At 45.6% G+C, this 24,614-nt stretch overlaps 1 protein-coding gene across 1 annotated transcript in view; it reads left to right on the top strand.

Annotated features, from left to right (window-relative positions):
• The window catches only part of NPAS2 (neuronal PAS domain protein 2), a 192,019-nt gene extending 169,662 nt beyond the window's left edge, over nt 1-22,357 (top strand). Inside the window, exons 19-22 of the mRNA XM_063953453.1 lie at nt 263-450; nt 15,307-15,390; nt 18,561-18,735; nt 21,565-22,357. Of these exons, the coding sequence (XP_063809523.1) occupies nt 263-450; nt 15,307-15,390; nt 18,561-18,735; nt 21,565-21,711 (594 nt within the window). The 3' untranslated portion in view covers nt 21,712-22,357. The remainder of the gene's footprint in view (nt 1-262; nt 451-15,306; nt 15,391-18,560; nt 18,736-21,564) is intronic.
• Nucleotides 22,358-24,614: the final 2,257 nt, after the last annotated feature.

The following is a 24,614-nucleotide window of genomic DNA, read 5'->3' as shown; positions in this document are numbered from 1 at the left end:
ATTGGCCATAGACCATCGATGGCAATCAACCTCAGGCCACCGAGTCATCGATGGTTTGCAAAACCATCAATGGTTGATTGCCATCCCTAATTTGCACTGCTTTCTTTGCACATTGAGTGACACTTTTAGTTTGTGGAGACGGCTCCCAAGTACAAAATGGAAGTGCTCACCTTGAGGTGCACTAGTACAAAACCAAGATCCGGTTAGGAAATTCGGTGTGACATCTGCTATAAAGATTTTAAGATGCTAAAATGCATTTCAGGGGCAGAAATCAATGAGCCTGCAAGGAATATCAACTGAAGGCCAATCAACCAACAGAAACTCTGCTTCACATCTTAGCACTCCAGCTGCATCAACACAAAATTTGAACACAGCACCCTCTTCTGGTTCGCAGCAGGATAACAACCAACAGCACGAAGCACCAGATTTCACTCATGACAGACAACTTAGGTAAAAGTGTTTGATTTACTTGTATCTTCCTTGCAGGAATGTGCGGTGAGGTAAATGGCAAATGGTTCAGGAGGCACTAGCTAGTACCAGAGCCAGATTTACACAAAATATATGAGCCAAAGGACTATTTCACACTGGCCGGTTTTCACCAGGTGGCAAAAAGCCACCTGCTTTTTTGCCCGTGATTCAGATCTTTTCACACGGAACAGCTTTGTGTTATGTTGAAGGATCTCGGCATGCTTAGCAGCCACAGCCACCACAGCAGTAGCTGCAAACGGACGGCAACCATCCAACTCAGTGGATATTGACGGCTGTAACACGGCAACCGTGTCGTGACTGTGCCATCTAAAAGCTGCTATCTGCTACAATACTTAATTAAAAAAAGCACACGGCCAAAAACTGGATGGCTTTTTGCCACCCAGTAAAACCGGCCAGCGTGAAATAGCCTAAAGGGTTCATGTGGGGATTATACAGATATGCAGCAGTATATACTGCTCTGGAAATTTGGTGAGTTTTGATGTGAGATGTGCAGAAAAGGCAGGTGAGACGTTTTACTCCAAAGTTTTGACTATAAAAATGATTAGAATAAAGTAGATATTTATAATATAATCTTTGTATTTTTCATATACTTTATACAGTCAAAACTCTGGTGTATACACTAGTATGACAGGAAAGGCTGTGCCTCACCGCACCGCACGTCACTGCTTCCTTGCTACAATATCTTGCAGTAATGCTTGGATGTACTACTATTAATCAAGGAATGAAAGTATTTTTTATTTCTGATTGTTGGCACTGAATATTTGAATACATCCAATTGATAAAATATCTTCATTATTATTTATTATCATTTATTTATATAGGCCCTCATTCCGAGTTGATCGGTCGCAAGGCGAATTTAGCAGAGTTACACACGCTAAGCCGCCGCCTACTGGGAGTGAATCTTAGCTTCTTAAAATTGCGACCGATGTATTCGCAATATTGCGATTACTAACTACTTAGCAGTTTCAGAGTAGCTCCAGACTTACTCTGCCTGTGCGATCAGTTCAGTGCTTGTCGTTCCTGGTTGACGTCACAAACACACCCAGCGTTCGCCCAGGCACTCCCACCGTTTCCCCGGCCACTCCTGCGTTTTTTCCGGAAACGGTAGCGTTTTCAGCCACACGCCCCTGAAACGCCGTGTTTCCGCCCAGTAACACCCATTTCCTGTCAATCACATTACGATCGCCGGAGCGAAGAAAAAGCCGTGAGTAAAAATACTTTCTTCATAGTAAAGTTACTTGGCGCAGTCGCAGTGCGAACATTGCGCATGCGTACTACGCGGATTTTCACTGCGATGCGATGAAAAATACCGAGCGAACAACTCGGAATGAGGGCCATAGCACCTGCAAATTTGTTGCACTTTCAACTGAGACAAAGAGGTAAGCAGGCCCTGGGCCTGATTCAGAAAGGTATGTAAATCTGATGGTTTACATACATTTCTGATGTTCTGCGCATGGGCAGGATGAGTCCTGCGAGGTTTCACAGTTCCCCTATGCCGCAGCATGTCACTGACATAGTGCAGCCATACAGGGGCAGGAAGTAGGCAGAGCTGGACGGCGTTTCCAAAAAAAAAGGAGGCATGTCGGCTTGTTTTCTGGGAGTAGCGAGGCCAGTGTCTGCATCTACTAAACTGGTTAAGGGGTTAGAGGCACTGGACTATGAGGAAAGACTTAAAAGATTAGATATGTTCACACTGGAAAAGAGGCGACTGAGAGGGGACATTATTATTATTTATAAATACATTAAGGGACAATACAAGGATTTATCAAACGATTTGTTTACCAATAAAACACTACACAGGACACGAGGACACTCTCTGAGGTTAGAAGAGAAAAAATTCCATGCTCAACGGGGAAAAGGATTCCTCACAGTAAGAGCAGTAAGGATTTGGAATTCTCTGCCAGAGAAGGCAGTAATGGTGGACTCATTCAATAGGTTTAAAAATGGATTAGATAAATTTCTAGCGGAAAAAAATATCCAGGGATACAGCATTTAAGTAATATAAAAAATAAAATAAAAAATTAATATAGGTTGAACTCGATGGACATTTTTCTTTTTTCAACCTCAACAACTATGTAACTATGTAACTGTATGTCTTCCGAAGCAGATTTCCTGGCCTTGCAAATGGGCAGGAGGTGGCCATTCTGAGCAAGCGATGGGCACGATGGTGATCCAATGCTGCGTCTTCAGATGAAGCACTGGGATCTGAAATGGTGGCAGGAAGCATCTTTCTCCTTCAGGCATTAGCATATTTTTTGCACAGTTGCTTCATCCAAAGACGGAGCTGCTGTGCAAAACCGTCCATTTCTGAATCAGATCCTCTGCTCACAAGCTTACAATATATAGGGAAAAAGAGATTCAATACATGTATGTCAATTTTGCATATTGCAGTGAGAATGCTGATGTTCTTAGTGGGCTGAGATCCAGTCCCACAGCAATGATGGCAGGGACAGCAGATTGTGGGAGCGTAGACAGCGAACATATGTAGTCTTATGTGTGAACTGGGTAGAATAACTTATGGAGGTTATGTGGATTGTTCTGGAATTTAATAGTGATGAGCGGGTTCGGTTCCTCGGAAACCGAACCCCCCCGAACTTCACCCATTTTACACGGGTCCGAGGCATACTCGGATTATCCCGTATGGCTCGGTTAATCCGAGCGCGCCCGAACGTCATCATCCCGCTGTCGGATTCTCGCGAGATTCGGATTCTATATAAGCAGCCGCGCGACGCCGCCATTTTCACTCGTGCATTGGAAATGTTAGGGAGAGGACGTGGCTGGCGTCTCTCCGTTTATTAATAATATTTGTGCTGCTTATTGCTTAATTGTGGGGACTGGGGAGCAGCTGTATTATATAGGAGGAGTACAGTGCAGAGTTTTGCTGACCAGTGACCACCAGTATACGTTGTCTGCCTGAAAAACGCTCCATATCTGTGCTCAGTGTGCTGCATATATCTGTGCTCACACTGCTTTATTGTGGGGACTGGAGAGCAGCTGTATTATATAGGAGGAGTACAGTGCAGAGTTTTGCTGACAGTGACCACCAGTATACGTTGTCTGCCTGAAAAACACTCCATATCTGTGCTCAGTGTGCTGCATATATCTGTGCTCACACTGCTTTATTGTGGGGACTGGGGACCACCAGTATATTATATAGGAGGAGTACAGTGCAGAGTTTTGCTGACCAGTGACCACCAGTATACGTTGTCTGCCTGAAAAACACTCCATATCTGTGCTCAGTGTGCTGCATATATCTGTGCTCACACTGCTTTATTGTGGGGACTGGGGACCACCAGTATATTATATAGGAGGAGTACAGTGCAGAGTTTTGCTGACCAGTGACCACCAGTATACGTTGTCTGCCTGAAAAACACTCCATATCTGTGCTCAGTGTGCTGCATATATCTGTGCTCACACTGCTTTATTGTGGGGACTGGGGACCACCAGTATATTATATAGGAGGAGTACAGTGCAGAGTTTTGCTGACCAGTGACCACCAGTATATATAGCAGTACGGTACGGAAGGCCACTGCTCTACCTACCGCTGTGTCGTCAAGTATACTATCCATCTAGATTCTATACCTGTGGTGCATTTTAGTTTTGCAGTTTGCTGACAGTGACCACCAGTATATATAGCAGTACGGTACGGAAGGCCACTGCTCTACCTACCTCTGTGTCGTCAAGTATACTATCCATCTAGATTCTATACCTGTGGTGCATTTTAGTTTTGCAGTTTGCTGACAGTGACCACCAGTATATATAGCAGTACGGTACGGAAGGCCACTGCTCTACCTACCTCTGTGTCGTCAAGTATACTATCCATCCATACCTGTGGTGCATTTCAGTTGTGCGCAGTATATATAGTAGTAGGCCATTGCTATTGATACTGGCATATAATTCCACACATTAAAAAAAGGAGAACAGGGGGCGTGGCCTGGAGGCTGAACTGAGAGGAAGCACGGACAGTGAGCTCCACTGTTTCTGAGGGAATAAAACCCCTATTTTCCTCCCCCTGTTCCGTAGGAGCCCTCTAAATTCAGCCCCTGTAGCTGTGGGGACCCCTCACTGTGGTGGACTAGAGCTGCGGAATCGGGGAGCCGGTATACTGGCTCCCGCGGGTTGCGGCCTATCCACCACTCTGAAGCCGGGGCCTAAATTTTGAACCAGGCGCTGCCTGCCGCGCAGAACACCGACCCCTGGAGCGTCTGCAGAGTATCCTTGCTCGGGACCCCTGTGACCGGACCCCCTCTCCTGGCTGCTGAGACCGGCGGCGTTACGGGAGGAAGGAGAGACGGGCTGGGCGTGAGCACGAGAAGCCCGGAGCCCCGGAGGCGGCGGCCATCTTAGGTCTCGGGATCCACAGAGCGACGCGAAGGACGTGCGGCCCAGGTGACCCCTGCTTCTGAAGAGGTGAGCTGTTCCCCTGGCCTAATCCCCCTGCGGTGGTCCCCTCCACTGAAGCCCGCAATTATCATCGGCGGACGACCGCCGCCAGCGGCCCTGAGCTAGACGCCGGGGGGGGACGCAGTTCCATCACACTGGCAGCCTTACCCTGGGGTTGGTCCTCAGTCTCCCTTCAGATCTGCACTGTATATACAGATTCCACCTGGATCACTTGCCCGGATCTCCCTGAGCCACTGTTATCTGGAGGCAGTGTGGGAGCCTTAGAGCCGCAGGCCACTGCTAAGAACCTGCCTAATAAACCACCCGCAGCTGTGCTCTCAGTGATAGCTCCGCATCACACTGAATATCTGATCACTCGATACTACGGGGCTGATTTCTGCGACTGAGACCCCTCGGATGGGGGTGATAATTACTGTTCGACCCTGAGCATTTTACCTGCCCGTGCTTTACTGAGATGTGATCTTTCTGTCATAATGTTCTCTTAGTACCTCCCCGCAATAATTTTAGCTGATACATACCTACACGCGGCTGAGTCGTTATCCTGTTGGATTGAAGCAAGATGTACCCCCCTTCTACTGTATTAGGTACTTCTCTGAGAAATCAGAAGTCATGCCTCCGAAGAAGCATAAAGCCTCCAAACCGGTCACTCAAGTCGCCTTTTTTAAGCCTTCTCCTTTCCGAAATAAACCTCTAGAGGCTGGAACTCCTGTTGCAGGCTCATCACCCCAGACCATGCGGTCTCCTCCTTTGGCATCTGAGCCCCCTTCCAGTGATGCACCCTCTCCAATGCGTCTTGAGGATGGTGAAGCTTTAACAGTGGGCAGTATGAAGCTTTTGCTGCATCAGTTTAAAGACGACGTGACATCTGAGTTTAGAGCCATGTTGAAATCCTGCCAGAGCTCCATTGACGACTTGGGTGAGAGGACAGGCCAGCTGGAAACGAAGATGAGTGAAGTAGTCGGTTCACGTAACTCAGTGATAGACTCCCATGATACCCTGGAGGGTGAAGTGAATTTTCTACGCGATAAAGTGGCGGATTTGGAAGATCGCTCGCACAGAAACAATCTTAAAGTCAGAGGGGTCCCCGACTCGATTTCTAATAGCAGTCTCTATGATTATACTATGGAGATCTTCAAAAAATTGCTGCCTTCCGCCAGCTCCTCAGATCTCTTATTGGATCGAATACATCGAATCCCGAAGGCCCGGGGTGCCCCAGAGGGATCGTCTAGGGATGTTCTGATGCGGGTTCACTTTTACCATATTAAAGAGTCCTTGGTCAAAGCGGCTAGACCCTCCTCTGAATCAGCAGAAGCCTTGGGTAAACTTCAATTATATGGAGACTTGTCGCAGTACACTCTCAACAAAAGACGTTCTTTCCACCCTGTTACTACGGTTCTTCGGAAGGCTGCCATTCTTTATAGATGGGGCTTCCCCACTCGTCTGTTGATCTCCAGAGACGGTTCTACTATAGCCATCTCTTCAGTGGATGAGGGTATGAAGCTTCTCCGTAAATGGAATCTGGGGGGAGACCGCAGGCCCAGTTCTCCTGACCGCCGACTCCAGCAGGACTGGTCGACGGTTGGGAAGTAGAGGTATACCTCTAACGTTTACTTGCCTTGAGTGCCCTTTCCTTGAATAACGTCCCATGTCCTGGACGTTAACTGCAGAGACTGCTACAGTTATGGTTTAAGTTGATTACTGCCATTGTGACTGCTTTCTTTTTTTTTGTTGGCTGTTACATTCTAGGGTGTGCTTATTTATGTGCAGTACAGAGTTCGTTTTATGCCTTTTTCTTACTGACTGCCTGTTCGTTAATCTACTTGCCCTAGATCTCAATTATAGGACCTGCATTGCATGTCTCTGCGGTTCTGCGCCTCTAGGTCATGTGCGCTATATGCTGTGTGGGTTTACATACGCCGAGATATACAATCCTCCGCTGTTTGGTTGCGGGGAGGTTGGCCACCAACCTCTCTATTTCATAGTGTGAGGCACTGGATGTTTTGGCGCCTTACTATGGCCCCATATCTCTGTGGGGTCTGTTTCCTTTCTTTCTTCCATAATTCTCTCTTGTCTATCCCTGTTTGTCTCCCTTATGTGTCTTGTCCCCCCCAGGGTTTTGTTCCTAGATGTTGGCTTCAGCGGTTGCTTTGTTCCCTTAATAATCAGTTATGGTCAGGTTAGTCTCACTAAATGTTAAAGGATTGAACTCCCCACAGAAACGTAAACTAGCTCTGTCCTCCTTCTATAAAATGAAGGCGAATGTGGTTGCAGTTCAAGAAACCCATTTTAGAAAATTGGATCCCCCTAAATTTCATGATAACCGTTTCCCTACTTGCTATATGGCCAATGGTCCTACAAAGAAGGCTGGGGTAGCGATACTCTTTTCCCTGAACTGTACTTTCACACTAGAATCCCAAATAGTAGATCCTGAGGGTCGATATCTCATATTAATAGGGTTATTGGAAAACGTTATGGTCACTTTAGTCTCATGCTATGCCCCGAATTCTGGTCAGCTCACTTTCTGTAAGAAGCTCTGTTCCTTGATACAAAAGCACACTAAGGAGGCGGTTATGATCTTGGGGGATTTTAATTTAGTTGTGGACCCTCTACTAGATAGATCTTGTATTACTAGGAGCACCCTGTCGGGGAATCGGAATGCTCAGGACGGGAGGCCTAACCTCCGCCAGTTACTGGGGGAATTCGATCTATATGATGCATGGAGAACCAAACACCCCACAGAGCGAGACTATTCCTTCTATTCGCATGTTCACTCCTCATACTCCAGGATAGACCTTGCCTTGACGAATAAAGAGACCCTGACGGCCATCCGAGAAATTAACATACTGCCAATGATTTGGTCTGACCATTCCCCATTAATGGTTGTATGGGAGCTGGAGGCAGGTGGGATCTCCCCAGGGCCCTGGAGACTGGGGAGGTTCTTACTCAATCACCCCGATGCCCTTCTCACTATTCGACGATCTATACAGTTATACCTTGACACTAACAAATCGGAAGATACCTCGATTTTTAATAATTGGTGCTCTTTTAAAGCAGTGATTCGAGGCTCTGCCATCCAGACGGCTGCCAGACTCAAACGCTCCCAACAGGCTAAACGTTGACTTGCTGATAGTGAAGCTGCCAGACTGGAATTGTTGCATAAAGCGAATCCTCTCAATAAATCTACTTTCAAGCTCCTATTAGCCGCTAGGGAAAGGGTCAACGTTTTCTCCCTCAGAGATGTGCAACGCAACATTGCTCGACTAAACCAGAGGTTTTATGTACTTGGTAATAAGGCGGGTCGACTCTTAGCTCGGAAGCTACAGAGTAGACGTGCTAGGGCTAGGATACACTATGTCTGTTCCTCTACGGGATCTAGAGTTTCTGACCCCTATGATATTGCAAACACCTTTGCAGAGTATTACTCCCAACTCTACGGTTTAAGGTCTGACCCTACCACCCCCCAACCCAGTGAGGCTGATATTCGGTCCTTTTTGAAAGAGATTTCCCTCCCGGCGTTGGATCCCGCGGCCTGCCTGTCCCTTAGCTCCCCATGGACATTAGAAGAACTAGACGCAGCTATCTCTGCTCTCCCGAGAGACAAGGCCCCTGGCCCTGATGGCTTCCCCTCCAATTTCTATAAATCATATAAGACTGACCTGGCCCCCTTACTGTTGTCTGTTTAAAATGAGGCATCGGGCGTGGGGAGGTTTCCGAGAGAAATGCTTGAGGCACAAATAGTTGCTATTCCTAAACCTGGCAAGCCCCCCACAACAGTCCAAAACTATCGTCCCATAGCTTTGTTGAACACAGACGTCAAGCTTTTTGCAAAGCTTATCGCAAATCGCCTTTCCCCACTGCTTCCTGCCCTCATAGCTGCTGACCAGGTTGGCTTTGTCCCGGGCAGGCAGGCCACAGAAAACACCCGGAGAGTGTATAACATATTGGAACATTGTGATGCACATAAAACGCCCCTTCTCATACTCTCACTTTACGCCGAAAAGGCGTTTGATAGACTCCACTGGGGATATCTGAGAGCTGTTCTAGATAAATTCGGGTTTGTTGGGAGGTTCTTGGATTCCATTTTTGCTCTGTACTCTGCCCCCTCTGCAAGGGTGTTTGTCAACGGTTGTTTGTCAGGGGACTTTAATATTTCCAATGGAACTAGACAGGGCTGCCCCCTGTCACCCCTCATATTCGCCTTAGCTATTGAGCCCCTGGCTAAGACCATCAGATCTGAGCCAACAATGGCAGGCCCAGAGATAGGTGGTCTGACTCACAAGATCAGTTTATTTGCGGACGACATTTTGCTCTGCTTAACTCACCCAGATGCCTCCCTTACTGCACTCCATACTATCCTGATCGATATTCCAGAATTTCATATTACAAGTTAAACACATCCAAAACCGAAGCCCTACCGCTTCATATTCCTCCACGTACTGTGACCCTACTTAAGGACCGATACCGATACGCCTGGCAAGTGAGATCCATTAAGTACTTAGGAATTCACCTTTCCCTAGACAGAGACCTGTATGACTGTAACTATATACCCCTCTTTAGCGCTTTCGAAAAATTAATAAAATAATGGTCCCTTCATGAAATATCCTGGTTAGGACGCATTTCCGCGACCAAGATGATATTACTCCCTAAACTTTTATATTTGTGCCAGGCTATCCCTCGTAGCTTCCCCAAACCTCTTCTTGTGAGAGCTAACATGATCATCTCCCAGTATATATGGAAGGGGTCTAGGCCCCGCATAGCTAGACAGGTCCTGATGTTGCCTAAGGTGGTCGGAGGTGTAGCCTACCCGAATCTGGAGGCGTACCACTCCGCTTGCCTTCTCAGTCAGGCTCGGGATTGGTTCGATATGCACAACCCCAAGCCATGGGTCCTCATAGAACGGTCTTTTCTGGGCTCGATTGACTTGAGAGATCTGTTTATGTTGCCCGCCCATTGTGTCCCAAAACGGCAGGGCCCAGGGGAGTCGGTTAGATGCACTCTGAAGCTTTGGCATGCGGTTGCTGCATCTGATTCGAAAGTCTCGTTGCCTTCGGCTGATTTACAAACTAGGACTATTGTTTGTCTCATACCTAACCTTGGGTTGGACGCTTGGATCGAGGCTGGGATTGTGCATTTAGGGGACCTATGCTCGGAGGGGGGTTTGGTGCCCTTCTCTAGGTTATTAAGTCACTCGGGTATCCTAAAACAAGACTTCTTTAAATATCTGCAGATTCGACATTTGCTTCAGTCATGTGGGGGTGATGTGGTGGCCCCCGTCCCCCTACCTGCCTCTTTACGCCTCAGACTGTCTTCCCCGGACCATGGCGGTGGGATATCTAAATGGTATCAGTATATAATTCTTCTCTCTAAACAGGGTAAGATTCCCTCGCAGCTGAAATGGGAGAGGGACCTCTCCATTGACCTGCGGGAGGAGGAGTGGGACTCCATTTCCTCAAAGTGCTTTAAGATCTCGAGATGCCTTCAGCATTCCGAGATGTACTTTAAATTGTGCCAAAGGGCGTACTTTACTCCACAGCGGCTCCATACCATTTGGCCTTCGGTTTCTCGGCTTTGCTGGAGGAATTGTGGTCACGTAGGTAATATTTTACACGTTTTTTGGGAATGTCCCTCTCTGAGGTCGCTGTGGACCGAAGTATTCTCTCTTCTCCGGGAGGTGTTGGGGGTGGAGGTACCGATGAATCCTATGTTTGCTTTATTTCATTATTCATCACCTGACCTATTACATTGTGATAGATACATTGCTGGCCACATCCTCATATCCACCAAAGCGGCAATTGGACAGCTGTGGAAAACACAAAATATACCCACTATCCAAGCCATTGTTAACAGCACACATAAACATTTCCTATTTGAAACACCTGGAGGTATTTATTCGGCTTCGCCACCTTCAATATTGAATTCTTGGTTGAAATGGAAAGAATTTCGGGAGCGGAGGGGGCTACCTATGGTTATTACTGGCTCTATAGAACTGTCACAATTACATTCTCCACAATCTGATGCTGCCTGAGTAATATTGCTATATATCATATATATATCATTTGTATTTTATATCTATACTTTATTTGTTGTATTGGGAACGCTCCCATTAGTGGAGCATGACCCGTGTCTATATGATCCCCTGTGTGTGTCACTGTGTTGTCTCTCTCCTTGTCTTACTTTCTCTCTCTCTCTATCTGTTGGTATTTTAGTTCTATATTTGTTTGTCGCCAGATTTGGCAGTACATGACTAGTAAACTGCATACCCTGTTGTACTGTCATTGTATTGTTGTATTTCTGCTGGTAATTCAATTCAGTCAACTCCTATTCATGTTGGACTTCACCTGTGCTGTTGTATCTGGCTTTGTTTGTGTTCAAAATAATAAAAACCATTGTTTAAAAAAAAAAAATGGAGAACAAAAATGTGGAGGGTAAAATAGGGAAAGATCAAGATCCACTTCCACCTCGTGCTGAAGCTGCTGATGGTTATTGAGGTTAATAATACTATGGGATCAAAATGACCCCCAAATTCTATGATTTAAGCTGTTTTTGAGGGGTTTTTGTAAAGAAAAACCGAATCCAAAACACACCCGAATCCGACAAAAAAATTTCAGGGAGGTTTTGCCAAAACGCGTCCGAATCCAAAACACGGCCGCGGAACTGAATCCAAAACCAAAACACAAAACCCGAAAAATTTCCGGTGCACATCACTAGAATTTAATAAGCTTATCTAAAAAGATGAGTTAACAGGGAACGCTTGAATGTTTGGATCAGGATCCAGCAGTGCGTGTGGCTGACAGAAACATATCTTGTAGAACGCAGGGGTTGAGCTGGGAGGTAATTAGATAAGTGGAGATATGTATGTTAGTGTACTCTGGTATTTGTGAGCATAGGCGTGCGCAAATCACCTAAATGGGGTGCCGCTCCGGACATCCTCCCCTCCACGGCATTATGGTCTACTCTCCCCTCCCCTGTTCGGGACCTGGGAAGCCAAGGTGAGCAGTCTTATGTCCCAGAGGAAGGGGTGGAGGACGTAGTCAGTTACCCAGCGGAGGGGGGAAGTCTGGAGCGGCAGCCCCGTGTCGTCGTCTGCGCATGCCTATGTGTGTAAGTAGAAATATTTTTCACTGTTTTTGGTAATCTTCATAAATAAAGCCCTGTATCTACAGAAGTAGCAAAACCAATTTCCATCTATTATAGAAATACAATGTATTTATTTAGGGAAATTAAGCTCCTTGTTTAAAAGACTAAAGACATTCAACATGCACAATTGGTGTTTCAGGTCTATCTGGAACATTTATATCTCTATGGATATTCTTTCTCTAAGGAGAAATACTTCTGAATATCTCTTTAACATTGTATTCATAATCTCAGATATTACATTTTTAGTGGATGTCATTTATGATGTGTAAAACAGCTGCAAATAAAGCTTTGGCCCCTTTGGGCCTGATTCACAGTGGCATGCAGGTATGTTTTGTAGGCATTTGCAACTACTAGAAACTAGAGTTGTGTGCACCTATTTTCCCAAGCGGATGGATAGGGGCGGTGTGACAGCATAGATGAAGGCACCTCTGAATGTGGGTGAAGATCTGCATTTCTCTTACCAAACATGCAATGTGGACACACTTGCAGACAACTTTCATGCTACACTGAATGAGGCCCTTTATCTCCATTTTCCATAGAGGCTCACAGGTTTGTTAGGAAACAAATGGCCGCACTTTCAGCAGATGTTTACTCAGAACAAGGTTCTTCTTGTAAATGACAAACAGTGGGCAGGGGGCATTTGTAGTGGCAATCCTAGCCATGCACACCCATTTGTTTCCCGAACAGGACTTGAATTCTGCACAAGTATAAAGCTTGTGGAAATTTTGTTTTGACTGAATGTTCTTCCCAAACAAAGGGCACTAGATAATAGGTATAGGAAAAACAGGCAGTATACCACCCACAATGAGCACGGGGTCTCCCTGCGGGTTCACTACGATATGCCGGCGGTCGGGCTCCCGGCGCCCAGCATACCGGCGCTGGGAGCCCGTCCGCCGGCTTACCGACAGTGTGGCGAGCGCAAATGAGCCCCTTGCGGGCTCGCTGCGCTCCCTCCAGGGGGGTCGTGGACCCCCACGAAGGAGAATAAGTGTTGGTATGCCGGCTGTCGGGATCCCGGCGCCGGTATACTGTGCGCCAGGATCCCGACAGCCGGCATACTGAAGACCACCCCTCCCTGCTATGAGGAAAACAAGCCCTTGGCTTGTCTGTTGCATTGCTGATACCTGCAGTATGGGGGAAGGCTTAAAGAAATGAGTAACCAATTCACATTGGCTATTAGTTCTATGCTGAAAAGCCTGGGACTAATGTGTACCACTTTACTAAATACAAAAAAAAGTATTTTTTTTATTCTTTCTTGAATCCAAATATGCCCCCCCCCCAAAAAAATGCCCACCTGCACACTACAAAACTGTATTTACAAAAGGCATCAGCGAATTTGAATATTAGGAAGAGAGAAAGAAGATTGGAGATATGAGACAACCAAATGGATGGATTTTTTTTTTTTCAAGAGGCACACCAAATACTAAGGAGAGAACTGATTGGATCTCCAATTGATGAACGAATATGTTAATGAAGCTGAGGTAGACCTAGAGGCAGAGCCGGCCCTAACCAATATGATGCCCTAGGCAAGATTTTGGCTGGTGCCCCCTAGCACCGCCGCTAGTTCTGCAGGAGATGCCTGGCATGAGTCAGCTGGCAGCTCTGCTAACATCGGGCGCCTTTTGTTTACAAAAATGCATCATAATATTTGCATTACTATGTGGCTAGGATGCACAAGCAGCTTCTGCTGATTAAAATGATACGTAGCATGCCTATATTTTGTATGTGACTGCGGCTGTATATGCATACGAAATGCTACATTACAGTGATTTCCAGGAATGCACTGCAACGTAGCATTTCGTATGCAGATCCGGCCACAGTTACACACAGAATATAGGCATGCTGCATATCATTTTAATCAGCAGAAGCTGCTGGTGCCCCTAAGCATACCAAATGCCCTAGGCATTTGCCTAGTTTGCCTATGCTTAAGGCCGGCTCTGCCTGGAGGAATACTAAATATCTTAAATAACGTATAAGGAGATTAATTCCTTATAAAAGACCTTTGTAAAAGAGGAAAACTCAAACATGTTACTGTTTGAAAGCTTCATTTGAAAGTAGGACATAATATAAGCCAGCATGGCATGGTCAGATGCTAAGTTTCCCAACCTGACAGAATGTCTAACCCAGGGCGAGATTTCTCATGCTTGGACAGAAATAAAGTGGAGAAATATAAAGTACCAACCAGTCAGTTACTCTCATTTAATAGTCTGTGGGCCTGATTCAGTTATGGCTGCAGTGTACATTGCTGCTGCATCTATGGATGCATCACCAATGTGAAAATATGCTTATGCTGCAAGTTGCGGGAAAAAGGCTCCTCCTGCCAGTCCTAAAGGTGCATACACATGGTGAGATATTGACTATCTCCGATTTTGACTTTGCAATTTCCCCTTAACTTCCCGGAGCCCTGAACCACTGATATTGACTATCTTTACTTGAGATTTTGACTATGTGAGATTCTGACTAAGTGCCAGATTTGACTATACTATGTACTAGATTGTACACTAGTCAACATTGGCTTGCCTGCACAGTATCTTTTCTTGCGATACCAACCCCACGGTATCGATTTGTGATTTGCACTAACTTTCCTTACGATTTTGACTATATAGTCAAAATAGTAAGGTTACAACGCACCGAGTGTGTATGCACTCTAAGACGCAGCATCAGATCATCTATGACACCATCAGCCATATGAGTAACCCTGTAGTTGAGGCTAAGAAATAGACCATGGCTTCACCACTCCCAAACAAAAGGGGCAACAAGCCTACATTTTCCGGAATGAAGGCCGTTCCGCCCCAAGCCCGCAACACAAATGGTGGTACTGCACAGGAGCCCAACTATTGGAGATGTGCACAAACCATTAGGCCCCATTGTTTGAAAAAAATGACAGTTTGGAGCTGATTGGTTGGGTGTCAGCACTGCATTTTTAATTGTAGTCACTTGATTTTCCCAGTAACTAACCGGTTGTGGGCTATTGTTCCTCTTCATGTCCCGCATCTTGACTTCATGGCACGAATTTGGAGAGGCCCCTTCCCCAGAACCACTTCCCACTCTAATTAGCTCTTTTGAATAGTATTGGACCGTGAGCGATGGCCTCATATACTGGCCAGTTCTGCCGCATCAGGACAGGTTTCAAAGAGTAGTAGCTGTCATAAAAGTAGACACCCTATACCTCTGTGATATGTTGAATTGTAAGGAGTTTTGCTAATATAAAATGTTTCACCTTTACAGATAAAATGTAAATATTAATTTGTCTTTAAATTTCTCTTTAATACTTAGATTGTTGCTTAGTCAACCTATCCAGCCAATGACGCCAAGCTCGTGTAGCACAAGGACATCTTCAGACAGTGGACATCAGTCAAAGTACAGTATGCTGGGAGAGTGGACGCTCATACAAGACACCTATTTGTACTGCTAGATTACTGCTTTAGGGCCTTATTCAGGTTTGTTAGCAAACCAAAAAAGCACACTAATGTGTAAAATCATGTTGCACTGCAGGTGGGGCAGATGTAACATTCAGAAAGATTGGATTTGGGTGGGGTGTGTTCAAACTGAAATCTAAATTGCAGTGTAAAAATAAAGCAGACAGTATTTACCATACACAAAAGCAATATACAGTAACCCACCCATATCTAAATCTCTCTGCTATATTACATCTGCCTCACCTGCAGTACAGCATGGTTTTGCCCATTAGTGTGCTTTTTGGTTTACTAACAAACCTGAATAACCACCTTAGTGTGGTGTGGGATTGGACTGTGAAAGGAAAGGCCAATTCCACTTGCAAAACATGGAATGAGATGAATATTCCATGGAACAGATTATAACATGTCAGTGGCGGAACTAGCGAGCGGTGGGCCCAGGTGCGACAAAATGCTTTGCCCCCCCCCCCCATCCCATCCAAGTCCACCCCCTCACCCCTGGAGAGGATCTGGTGAGGGGGACCTGCACAGGGTCAGAGAAATGGATACCTAGCAACAGTGCCGTAACTAGTCATTTTAGCACTGTGTGCATGAAACGGCATCGGAGCCCCACCCCTGCATGCAAAACAGGGGCAGTGCGCGCCGTAGGCGAGCGCAAAAATACATAGTGGCGTGGCTTCGTGGGGAAGGGGTGTGGCCACAAAATAATACCAATTCATAAAACGGTGCACAGTAGTCTCCATTATTCAAATTACACCACACAGTAGCACCACTACACCAGGTAGAGACCCTTTTACACCTTACGGCGGACAGATTCCTCTTTTTACACATTACGGCAGACAGCATCCCCTTTTTACACATTACGGCAGACAACGTCCCCCTTTTTACACATTACGGCAGACAGCGTGCACTTTTTACACATAACGGCAGACAGCGTCCCCTTTTTACACATAACGGCACACAGCGTGCCCTTGTTACACATAGCGGCAGACAGCGTGCCCTTGTTACACATAGCGGCAGACAGCGTACACTTTTTACACATAACGGCAGATAGCGTGCCCTTATTAAACATAGCGGCAGACAGCGTACACTTTTTACACATAACGGCAGACAGCGTGCCCTTTTTACACATTACGGCAGACAGCGTGCCCTTGTTACACATTACGGTAGACAGCGTCCCCCTTTTTACACATTACGTCAGGCAGATTCCCCCTTTTTACACATTGCGGCAGGCAGATTCCCCCTTTTTACACATTGCGGCAAGCAGATTCCCCATTTTTACACATTGCGGCAGGCAGATTCCCCCTTTTTACACATTGCGGCAGGCAGATTCCCCATTTTTACACATTGCGGCAGGCAGATTCCCCCTTTTTACACATTGCGGCAGGCAGATTCCCCCTTTTTACACATTGCGGCAGGCAGATTCCCCCTTTTTACACATTGCGGTAGGCAGATTCCCCATTTTTACACATTGCGGCAGGCAGATTCCCCCTTTTTACACATTGCGGCAGGCAGATTCCCCCTTTTTACACATTGCGGCAGGCAGATTCCCCATTTTTACACATTGCGGCAGGCAGATTCCCCCTTTTTACACATTGCGGCAGGCAGATTCCCCATTTTTACACATTGCGGCAGGCAGATTCCCCCTTTTTACACATTGCAGCAGGCAGATTCCCCCTTTTTACACATTGCGGCAGGCAGTCGAAAGAAAGAAAGAAAGAAAGAAAGAAAGAAAGAAAGAAAGAAAGAAAGAAGGAAGAATTATACTTACCCTCTCCGCTGGCTCAGGCTCCTCGGTGCAGCTTCTGGTCACTCACGATTCCCGGGCAGGAGAGAAGGAGGAGGAGGGAGATGGAGGAGGGAGCCGCAGCAGCGCTGTGTTATTGGTGGAGGCGCTGCTGCTGCTGCCCCTCTGCTTCACTATAGGCTGTTCTCGGAAGACAGCCTATAGTGAAGCAGAGGGGCAGCAGCAGCAGCGCCTCAACCAGTAACAAAGCGCTGCTGCGGCTCCCTCCTTCCCCTCCCTCCTCCTCCTTCCCCCGTACCGCTGCTCCTCTCCTCTCTGGGCGGCTGTGCGCTGCGGGCAGCGGTTGCCCGCAGCGCACAGCGGCATGTAATGAGTCAGTTTGACTCATTACATGCTTTGGGCCCCTGGACAGAGGCGGGCCCCAGTGCAATGCACTGGATGCACTGGCGGTAGTTCCGCCTCTGTAACATGTAGCTTATCTCTAGACAGAGAAGGCTAGGTAGGTTGTGTATGTATGAGTCTGTGGTCTACATGGTGTGTTGCTAACAGAGGATCTAGAGCCTGATATAGAGGTGCACACCCTGCCAATGTTTGCAAGCTTTGTGATTATTTGCTCCTGTGCATGTGTGAAATGTCTAGGAAACCCTTACTGTGCATATGCAAACCAATGTATGTGATGACATATGCATTTGTGTATGAGATTGCTATGACTTGAGACGCTTTCACCCCCTAGTGCTTCTTGGCAGTAAAGAAATGCCACTGGCTGTTTCCTGCTAATGTTTCTGGTGTCAATTCATTTGAGGGGAAATTTTTAAAGATTTGTGGTAATTTTTCCCTAATAATTCTCCTATATTTTAATAATAACTAAACTGGACTTTAGTTTCTTTTATATTTTTTTTGCTTGATGCAATTCTGGCTATCTTTTCATATTTAGTATGTAAAATAAGAATTGCAATGTTTGGAGGGGCAATTTACTATCATTCTCTCAGGTTCTCTGGGTATGTGTATAACCAGTTTGTTTGTGGCACCAGTAAGGTGGGAGGTTTTTTTAGAACTGGTGATGTTGCTCATAGCAACCAATCTGATTCTACTTAACATTTATCTATCTGCTTCTAGAAGAAAATAGATAGAAACTGATTGGTTGCTATGGGCAACATCAACAGTTCTAGAAAACTCCCACCTTAATAAATTTACCCCAGTGTATCAGGTACACATTATTATTACTATAATTGATTTATATGTTACATTTATTCTGGTTACTAATGTATAAAATACCCTCAGTATTGAAGGGGTTACGGAAATTCCTTAGTGTTTTATAATAATATATTGCTGGGTAGGACTGCTTATCTCTTTTCTCTGTTTAATAGATATTCACAGAGCTCACAGATATATAGGGGTTTAGAGGTACAGTCGTCCATCAACAGTGGTCCTATTGTTCTAATGGGTCAAGCAATTTTACAACCTGGCTTTACATCGACACATTCTTCCTCTCAACAGCCGAACATCCAGCCTATGCACGTTCAGCAGCAGCAATTTATCCAGGTAAAAGGTCTTGGCTGCAACCTGCCGCCTCCAGAATACTGAGAAAGAATGAAACCATTCACTTATCCATGTTCAGCATGTTATAGCTGTCAGATCAGTATTCTCCAGAGTTTCTAGATTACGATCATTCTTACCATATCATCCAGAGCCGGCCCTAACCAATATGATGCCCTAGGCAAGATTTTGACTGATGCCCCCTAGCACCACCGCTGGTTCCGCCTCTGACCTTGCACCTCTTTCCCAGCACCATCACCCCTCACCCATAGCAGTCCTTATTTTGGTGTTTGTACCCCCTATATTTTAAATAGGAGCAGTTCGCACATTTGTCGCTCAGCCCAAAAAGAGGTGTGTTTTTGCTGACAAAGGGCATGGCACACAATAGTACCCCCAATTCCAATTACGCCACACAGTACTGCAACTTTATTCACATTTGATCATGCGATAGTGTCCATAATTCAAATTACATAACACAGTAGTATCACTTTACCTTATAAACGTTACTCCTCACAGTAGAGCCCCTTATTCACATTACATCACACTGAATTGCTCCTTATTCACATTATACCACACCCTATTGCTCTTTATTCACATTAGACGACACAGTAGTGCCCTTTCTATACGCAACGCCACATAGTAGAGTACCTTATACACATAATGCCACAGAGTAATGCCCCTTACACATGAGACACATTATTAATGTCCTTATAAACATAGTACGCCTTACACATTATGACAACCTTTATTAATGCCCTTATACACATACTGTAATGTCCCTTACACATATGCAGCACATTATTAATGCATGTTTACATGACACATATAATGCTCCTAACTCATATTCCGAACACTACTGCACAACCAACCCACTCACATGCACACAGCACTCACACTGCCACTAACACTGTGACCTCTGCCTCTGCTTGGATACAGATGTGTCCTCATAAATCTTGCCTCAATGCTAACATCGGGCACCTTTTTTTTATGAAAATGCATCTTATTTGCATTGCTATGTAGCTAGGATGCACAAGCAGCTTCTGCTGATTAAAATGATATGCAGCATGCCTATATACTGTGTGTGACTGTGGCTGTATCTGCATATGAAATGCTACACACAGAATATAGGCATGCCGCATATCATTTTAATCAGCAGAAGCTGCTGATGCCCCTAGGCATATCAAATGCCCTAGGCAATTGCCTAGTTTGCCTATGCCTATGGCCGGCTCTGATATCATCCACACTTTCCATTCTCTCTCTCTCGGCATACCCACCAACAGTCCTGAATACCAGGTATGCTCCCTCACCTCAGGGCAGGACGTGATAAAGCATGCAATGCTGAGGTGAGAACTAGGAGTGAAATATATATACTGTATATATTTATTTTGAGTTAAAGGAAGGGTTGTTTTCTCAGTGCGTCCATATTGCACTTTATGGGTATACCTGTTTATGGGGCAAGCGGTGTTGGGTAGGTTAATTAAAGTAAATGTGTTTCTCATTAATAGCTTGATAGTTAGAGGTGGACACAGCTGCATATACACCTGTCAGCAGTAAAGAACCGTGCTAATTAAATACATTAAAAATGAATTAAAAAATACATGAACTCGACCTCCCAAAGTAATACAAGCACCAATGCACATAAGGGGTCATTCCGACCCATTCACACGCAGTGGTTCTTCGCTGCGGTGTGAATGGGTCGAAAATGCGTATGCGCGGTGGCCGCATTGCGCACGCACGTCGTTGCCGCAATCGCAGCGACAATCGCAACAAGACGGACATGCGGGAGGCGTTCCGGGGCGGATACTCACCGTTTTCCAGGCGTGGTGAGTCCAGCGCAGGCAGATCCAGGTGTTTGGAGGGTGGATGTCTGACGTCAGGACCGGGATCTTCATCGCTGGATCTGTTGCACTGGGTGAATAACTGCAGGGCTAGTCTTGTTTTGCTTGAAACTTTTTTAGCATAGCAGGGCTGCACAAGCGTTCGCAGCCCTGCTATGATAAAATACACTCCCCCATAGGCGGCGTCAGGTTGATCGCATGAGCAGCAAAAAGTTGCTACGTGCAATCAACTCGGAATGACCCCCATAGACTGATCTGGCTGCAGCAGTTGCAAGAAGATGAGCAGAGTGAGGTCCCTCTCCATAACTGCAACAAACTGTGACAAGCTGGGCTAGTCACACTGTAACAGGCCCACAACATGGGGTAACTTTTGTTATGTGATACAGCCCTAGCCTATTTATTGCAGCATTCCCTATGGGCAGGGGCGCTTTAAGAGAGGAGGAAGCCTATGTGCCACTAGAGGGCTCAGACTACACTGCTCATGCGCAGAACACCGTGAAAATGGCCTCTGTGCCATTTTCACGCTGATTCCACAGCGCTGCTGACGTCGGCGTGGAACTCTGGAGGAGTAAGTATTAAATTAATGGGTGCAGCATGTGTGGTGAGGGCCCCTTTACACGTGTGGAAAGCTTAGATGCATCGGCAGTGGATAATTCAGTCTGTGTGTGGTTGGGAGGGACATAAATGGGAACACCGAAAGCCAAATTCCGATGGTAATTTAATTGAAAAAAATGTCACAGTCAAATGTGGAATGAGGCGAATATCTCATAGAACAGTTTTGAAAATGTTACTAGCATCTCTCTTCATTATTTTAATCTCATACACACGTAGCAGCATTTCTATCCTGTCATAAATCACTTTCTAGATGAACAGTATTATCTATGTAAATTGCTACGTGTGTTTGCTGTGATTCCAATATATTTTGCTCTGCTTTGAAAGTTCACAAAATGTAATGTTTGAAAATTATCTTTGCTGACATTATAATTTTATTCACTAGGTGGCAGCAACACGCACTTTACGAAAAGAGCAGACTGGGTCATCATTGCTTCTGCCCACTTACTCCCAGCATCAAGGGACTATGGGGTTACAGCACCTTACACAAAGGAGAACTAATAGTCTCTCTGAGACATCTGGTGTGCAGTAACAAACCTGCAAACTTTATTCCCTGGCATCAGTTAGAAATGTCTCGGTTTCTGCTTCCTTTTTAGTGAGGAGGTGGTGTCACATATATTGCCGATTGTGAAGTTGTCTGCTGGGGGATGTTCAGTTCAGTTTGTTGATCACTGATGGAAGTGATGGTTAAGTACTCATAAGCTGTACTGGGAGGACAGCAACCTGCAGCAAAGCACCATTTCTCCTCATCTCTTTCAAGACAAGCCTTTGATTTGATCAGAGTTTGTATTTATCAAAGCACTGTGTGCAGTCACTTCCACACTAACAGACAATTTACAGCTGCCCAAAGAGTGATGATTAAAGTATGGAATGCGTTCCTAGTCCTGGGTATGCCTCATACATAGGCAGGTGCATGGGTGGCAGTATGATGAAGAGGCTTCATTTGCTCTATGACTCTGCTTTCTTCATGGTTTCTAGCATTTGTTCCCTGATTCTCCTATTACAACAGCAGCTGAAGGTGCATTGACTGTATGGTTTTAAAATGTGTAGATGCATTGTACTATGGGGGGTAGGAAGTCATCTTTTCTTTTCAAGTTACTAGTAAGTTCTCGTCTTATTTTTACTCTTTTCAAGTTATGCAAACTTAGCAATTCCCCCCCCCCCTCTCTCCCTCTCTCTCTCTCTCTCTCTCTCTCTCTCTCTATATATATATATATAATATATATATATATATATATATATATATATATATAAATATACTAAGCCCGATGAGATAATGAAAGGGCTTTGGGCCTAATTCAGACATAGACGCCGCATCGGTCACAGGCTGAAGCCCAGTGAGGTGTGCACACACGCAGCAGCTGCACTGCATGTGCAGACACAGTGAGATGCGGAGGCATCTCACTTGTGTGATCGGCTCTGCCTGATTGACAGGCAAAGGCAGTTGCAGGGCAGTCGGGGGCGTGTTGGCGGCATTTGGATGGCATTGCGGCAGTATTGGGGTGTGTGGTCCGGACAATGCAGGCATGTCCAGATTGTTTGCGGGGCGCGCCGGCTGCATGAGTCACACGCAGCCGATGCGACCAAAAACATGGTGGGTAGCCGCCTGACTTCGCAGCTAGGCTGCGTAGGCAGGGAGCTACTAACCAGGTGCAAAAGCATCGCTGCTGTGCGGCACGTCTGCTTGGGAGTGGTGCTTGGCATGTGGGGCGAACTAGCCCTGTGCTGGGCGTCCCCCCGCATGTCAGAGACTTTGATTGTTAGTGTGCGTTTTTTCGAGCATCTATGATCAGGTCTGAATTAAGCCCTTTATCATCATTGGATAACTTAGATTTATTGCTTTATACAGAGGCTAGTGCAACCTTATCCAGTGTTATCTCTATTTCAATACTGGATTGTACAAGCCAATTAATTAGTTATCTATAGGTGGATAATCACTTTAAATTATATATGAAAAGATGTGACTGCTTTCTCTTCATTGGTACTTACACATTTTATACCAACACAAAATTTTAGTAAAAGGAAACATATATATTAGTTTAGGGACTCTACTCTTTCTGCTGTAACTAAGGAGGTTTAGTCTGTGTACACATTCCCAAGATCTGGACAATTAAGGCCATATCCTGGTCCGCCCACTTCTGGCAAGGTTACAAAACTTTCCAATGGTTCCCACCCCTTTTCCCTGCCAAGAAACAGAACTGGTCAGTGTAATTGGGGACTGTTGGGATATAAGGGTACTAAAAAGCTTAATTAAAAAAAGTGTAAATAAATGAACACTAATAAAACATTGTAATTTTTTGTATTGTGCTACATTGTGATGTGCATTACAAAATATTGTGCTACTTTTTAGTGAATCTTTCCTGTGGAATGTGTCTAATATCTCTTAATTCTTTAGTCACATAATAAGCAATTTTACTTGATTTGGTAGAGTAGTTTTACATAAATCTATCTCCCAACACAATATAGGGATTTCATTAGATGTAAAATAGTTTCATTTGCTACTGTATACTGTATAGGAATTTTAATAAGATTTTACTTACCGGTAAATCTATTTCTCGTAGTCCGTAAAGGATGCTGGGGACTCCGTAAGGACCATGGGGAATAGACGGGCTCCGCAGGAGATAGGGCACTTTAAGAAACACTTTAGGATTCTGGGTGTGCACTGGCTCCTCCCTCTATGCCCCTCCTCCAGACCTCAGTTAGGGAAACTGTGCCCAGAGGAGACGGACAGTACGAGGAAAGGATTTTAGTTAACCTAAGGGCAAGATTCATACCAGCCACACCAATCACACCGCATAACCTGTGATAAACTATCCAGTTAATAGCATGAACAACAACATAGACTCGGTTCGAACCGATGAAACTATAACATAACCCTTATGTAAAGCAATAACTATATACAAGTCTTGCAGAAGAAGTCCGCACTTGGGATGGGCGCCCAGCATCCTCTACGGACTACGAGAAATAGATTTACTGGTAAGTAAAATCTTATTTTATCTAACGTCCTAGAGGATGCTGGGGACTCCGTAAGGACCATGGGGATTATATCAAAGCTCCCAAACGGGCGGGAGAGTGCGGATGACTCTGCAGCACCGATTGAGCAAACAGGAGGTCCTCCTCAGCCAGGGTATCAAACTTATAGAACTTTGCAAAGGTGTTTGACCCCGACCAAGTAGCTGCTCGGCACAACTGTAATGCCGAGACTCCTCGGGCAGCCGCCCAAGAAGAGCCCACCATCTTAGTGGAATGGGCCTTAACCGATTTAGGCAATGGTAATCCTGCCGTAGAATGCGCGCGCTGAATCGTGTTACAGATCCAGCGAGCAATAGTCTGCTTTGAAGCAGGAGCGCCAACCTTGTTGGCCGCATACAGAACAAACAGAGCTTCAGTCTTCCTGATCCTAGCTGTTCTGGACACATAAATCTTCAAAGCCCT

The sequence above is a fragment of the Pseudophryne corroboree genome, chromosome 2, assembly GCF_028390025.1.
Source record: "Pseudophryne corroboree isolate aPseCor3 chromosome 2, aPseCor3.hap2, whole genome shotgun sequence".
Classification (NCBI taxonomy): Eukaryota; Metazoa; Chordata; class Amphibia; order Anura; family Myobatrachidae; genus Pseudophryne; species Pseudophryne corroboree.
This window is presented reverse-complemented; position numbering and strand designations above follow the sequence as displayed.